The sequence below is a fragment of the Corvus kubaryi genome, unplaced genomic scaffold (genome assembly GCF_017639235.1).
Source record: "Corvus kubaryi isolate FWS band 111438036 unplaced genomic scaffold, C.kubaryi_AGA036_p1.0 36923, whole genome shotgun sequence".
Lineage (NCBI taxonomy): Eukaryota > Metazoa > Chordata > Aves > Passeriformes > Corvidae > Corvus > Corvus kubaryi.
Window position 1 is genome coordinate 19964 of NW_024580982.1, and position 4392 is coordinate 24355.

Genomic DNA, 4392 nt, shown 5'->3' on the forward strand with positions numbered 1-4392 from the left:
CCACTAAAACCCCATCAAATCCCACTAAAACCCCATCAAATCCCATGAAAACCCCATCAAATCCCATGAAAACCCCATCAAATCCCACGAAAACCCCATCAAATCCCACTAAAACCCCCCTCGGAGCCCTGCAGGGCCCATCCGCAGGGTGGGGAGCGGGAATTCCGGGAATTTTGGGGGGGACTCCCACGGGTTTTTGTGTCCGGGGGCGATGTGGGGGGCGGAAACCCTGGAAAATCCCGATAAAATCCCACAGAACCCCCCCCAAAGCCCCAAAAACCGGGATCCCCAGGGAAAGGCTCCCGGTTCCCGTCGAATTCCAGAGGGTTCCGGCTCCGGCCTGGCCACAGGAGCCACAAATGCCCCAAAATCCCTCAAAATTTCCTGGAATTGGCCCGAATGCCCCAAAATCCCCCCGAGTTCCCCCAAAGCTGCCCCGGAGCCCCCCCCAGCCCTCGGCCGGGCGGATCTGCGGGGGAAGGCTCCGCATTCCCATCGCAATTCCGGCGGATGCCGCCTCCGGCACGGCGACCAGAGCCACGAAAATCCCGAAAATTCCCCAAATCTCCGGGGTTTTGGCCTCATCCCATGGAATTTGTGCCGGGTGGGGGGAGGGGGGGCTCTTTTCCCGCTTTCCCGGCCGTTTTTGGGCTCCAGCCGGAATTGCGGAGCCAGGATTCGCTCCCCGCCCCCCTCGGCAGGGATCCCCTGGAGCCGAGCAGATGGAGCCCAGCTTTGGGTGGAATTCCCGGGGTTTTGGCTTCCGCTGGAAGCGGCTCCGAGGGGTGGGGGGAGGGGTGGAAATTCCGGAGTTTTGGGTGGATTTTTGGGATGAAAACGCCTCGGGATGTCCCATCCTCCCCCCCTCCCCGAAGCATTCCCGGTTTTTGGGGTGGTTTTCAGGGATAACAGAACAACCTGAGCCAAAAAAAACCCGGGAATTTTCATCTCCCGGAGGCTTTTGCCGAATCCGGGAATGTTTTTATCCCAATTCTCCTGCCTGGAAATGGGAAAACTTCCTGGAATGTCTCGGGATTCGCTTGGAGGGAGTTGGAATTCCCGAGGAAAGGGGGGGAGATCCCTGAAGGCACCGAGGTTTTGGGAACTGAGGCTGCGCTTCGGGAATCCGGGATTGCGATCCCGAGGCGGGGGGATCCCATCCCGACGCCGCGGCCTCTGCTCCCGGAAGCGTCAGGAAGGGGGGGGCAATCCCGGGAATCCGGGGCCCATCCCAAGGATTTGGGGCTTTGATCCCGAAGCTTTGGGGGTTTCCAGTCCCAGAATTCGGGGCTCTGATCCCGAAGGTTTTGGGGCTCTGATCCCGAGTATCCCAGGGCTGATCCCCGAAACCCGGGGGGTCCCATCCCTAAAAATTCCGGGGATGATCCCGAGGCTTTGGGCTCCGATCCCGAGGCTTTCGGCCCCGTTCCCGCCCCATTCCCGCTTTTCCCGGTTTTCCAGAGGCCGTGAACTGCCTGCTCCGCGCCATCGAGATCTACACGGACATGGTGAGGCGCTCCCGGGCCTCCCGCCCGCAGCTCCGCCAGGGTTTGGGATCTGGGGCCGTTTCCTTCCCGTTCCGGGGGCTCCGGATCCCTCGGGATCATCCTGGGGTGCTTCTCCCTCAGGGTTTTCCCGTTTTTCCCTGGGATTATCCCGTTTTCCCCTGGGCTGATCCCGTTATCCTGGGCCGCCGTTCCCACTCTCCCTGGGCCGTTTTTCCTGGGCCATTCCCGTTTTTCCCGGGCCATTCCCATTTTCCCGGGCCATTCCCGTTATTCCCGGGCCATTCCCATTATTCCTGGGCCATTCCCGTTATTCCCGGGCCGTTCCTGTTATTCCCGGGCCGTTCCTGTTATTCCTGGGCCATTCCTGTTTTTCCCGGGATATTCCCGTTATTCCCGGGCTGTTCCCGTTATTCCGGGGCCGTTCCCGCTCTCCCTGGGCCGTTTTGCCCGGGATATTCCCACTTTCCCAGGGCCGTTCCCATTATTCCCGGGCCATTCCCGTTTTTCCCGGGATATTCCCGTTATTCCCGGGCCATTCCCGTTATTCCGGGGCCGTTCCCGCTCTCCCAGGGCCGTTTCACCATCGCTGCCCGGCACCACGTCTCCATCGCCGAGATCTACGAGGCCGAGCTGGTGGACATCGAGAAGGTAAATCCCGGAATTCCGGGAATTCCGGGAATTCCAGGGCCCTCCTCCCCTCCCCATCCCGCAGAACCCCACGGGAATCGCCCCGAATCCCGGATTTTTCCCCTTCCCTGGGGCTGGGGGGGTGAATCCGGATCATCCCGGGCGGGAAAAAGGAGGGAAAAAAGGGATTTTGTGGAATTCCCTTCCCTGGGGATCTTGGAGAGGATCCCGGGGGTTCCAGAGGATCCCAGAGAATCCCAGGGGGTTCCAAGCTCAGTTCCCAGATTGTTTTAGGATTTCTCTCCCCAGCCCTGGAGGAATCCCGGAATAACCCGGGAATGATCGGGAAGGGTTCACAAAGCCGGGATTTTCCGCAGGGATTCGCCCCGAAGGAGAGAACTCCCCAAAATCCGGGGGAGTCCCCAGATTCCCCCGGGAAACGCCGGGAAACCGGCCTGGGAAAGGAGGAGGGTGGGATTTTTTCTGGGAATTTGGGATTTTTCCAGGAGCTGTGCCCGGCCCGGCCCCATCCCGGCGGGAGCAGATGGAGCGGGGGCGGCCGGAGCCGCGGGAAACCGGGAACGGGCACCGGGAGCGGTGGGGGAGGGGCGGGGATGGAAAATTCGGGGATTTATGGAATTATTCCTGAACCAACGGAGCTTGTCTGGGAATTCTGGGTGGATTGATCCCAGTTCATCCCATTTGATCCCGGTTTATTCCATTTGATCCATCCATGTTCTTGACTTTGTTCCTATTTTTTTTTTTTTTGGAATTCTGGGCCGTTCCCGTGGATTCTAATCCCCATTTCCAGCACTTTCATCCCTCTTCTATCCCCATTTTCCCAGAATTTTGCCCACATTCAGGGAATTCCGTGGTTTCATCCCTGATGCCAATCCCTCCTCCCGTCCCCTCCCTCATTCCAGCCCCTCTCTCCCATCCCTTGGATTCTCATCCCACTTTTCCCAGACTTTTCACTCATTTTCACTCCTCAAACCCAGCTTTGCTCACGGATTCCTCATTAATTCCCTAAGAAACCCGGGAAAAGGGTGGATAGATCCATAAAAACCTGGGAAAAGAGTGGAATTGGAGATTTTTCTGCATTTTGCTTGAAGCACTTCCATTTTCCCAAGGTTTTTCCCAGTTTTTCCCAGGTTTTCCCAGTTTTTCCCAGGTTTTTCCCAGGATTTTTCCCTTTCCATCGCACTCTTGGGTGATCTCACGCAGGATTTTCGGGATTTGATCCTGTTTTTTTCTGGTTTTTCCCGGTTTTCCCCCCAGGCCATCGCCCACTACGAGCAGGCGGCCGATTACTACAAAGGGGAGGAATCCACCAGGTACCGGATCCCGAGGGATCCCGGTGATCCCGGCCCCGAATCCCAACGGATCCCCCGGCCCCGGCCCCACATTCCCGTCCGGGGACGGTTCCTGGTCCTTCCTCATCCTCCTCATCCTCCCCGGCCAATCCTGGCGGATCCCGGCCGATCCCGGCAGTGGGGGGGGCCTGGGGGGATTGGGGGGTTTGGGGAGGGGTTCTGGGATTCGGGGAGGGATTTTGGGATTTGGGGAGGGATTTTTGGGATTTGGGGAGGGATTTCTGGGATTTGGGGAGGGATTTCTGGGATTTGGGCTGGGATTTTGGGATTTGGGGTGGGATTTTTGGGGTTTGGGCAGGGATTTTGGGATTTGGGGAGGGATTTCTGGGGTTTGGGCTGGGATTTTGGGATTTGGGGTTTTCCGGGGCCGGGCTATCCCGCGTTCCCGGTTCCCAGCTCGGCCAACAAGTGCCTGCTGAAGGTGGCCGCGTACGCGGCGCAGCTCGAGCAGTTCCCGCGCGCCATCGACATCTACGAGCAGGTCTGGCCTTCGGCCTCCTCCTCCTCCTCCCTTCCCTTTCCCCTTTCCCCTTTCCCCTTTTCCCTTCCCCTTTCCCTTCTCTCTCTCTCTTCCTTTTCCTTCCTTTTCCTCCTCTCTTCCTCCTCCTCCTCTTCTTTCCCTTTTCCCCCTCATTTCCTCCTCTCCCAAACCCCCCCAAATCCCCCAAATCCTCGATCCCGGGGCTCCCTCCACCCCCAATCCCTGGGCTGGCCCGGCCCCAGTGACCGCGGGATTCCCGGGAACGCCGAATTCCAGGTGGGGGCGGTGGCCATGGACAGCCCCCTGCTCAAGTACAGCGCCAAGGAGCATTTCTTCCGCGCCGCGCTCTGCCACTTCTGCGTGGACATGCTCAACGCCCGGGTACGGGAATGTGGGAATGTGG

At 59.1% G+C, this 4392-nt stretch overlaps 1 protein-coding gene across 1 annotated transcript in view; it reads left to right on the plus strand.

Moving 5' to 3' along the window:
- The window catches only part of LOC121660777 (alpha-soluble NSF attachment protein-like), a gene marked incomplete at its 3' end in the record, with an annotated part of 7312 nt that overhangs the window by 2044 nt on the left and 876 nt on the right, over positions 1-4392 (plus strand). The window contains exons 4-8 of the mRNA XM_042020232.1: positions 1462-1508; positions 2079-2156; positions 3414-3469; positions 3905-3989; positions 4266-4370. Coding sequence (XP_041876166.1) covers positions 1462-1508; positions 2079-2156; positions 3414-3469; positions 3905-3989; positions 4266-4370 — 371 coding nt within the window. The remainder of the gene's footprint in view (positions 1-1461; positions 1509-2078; positions 2157-3413; positions 3470-3904; positions 3990-4265; positions 4371-4392) is intronic.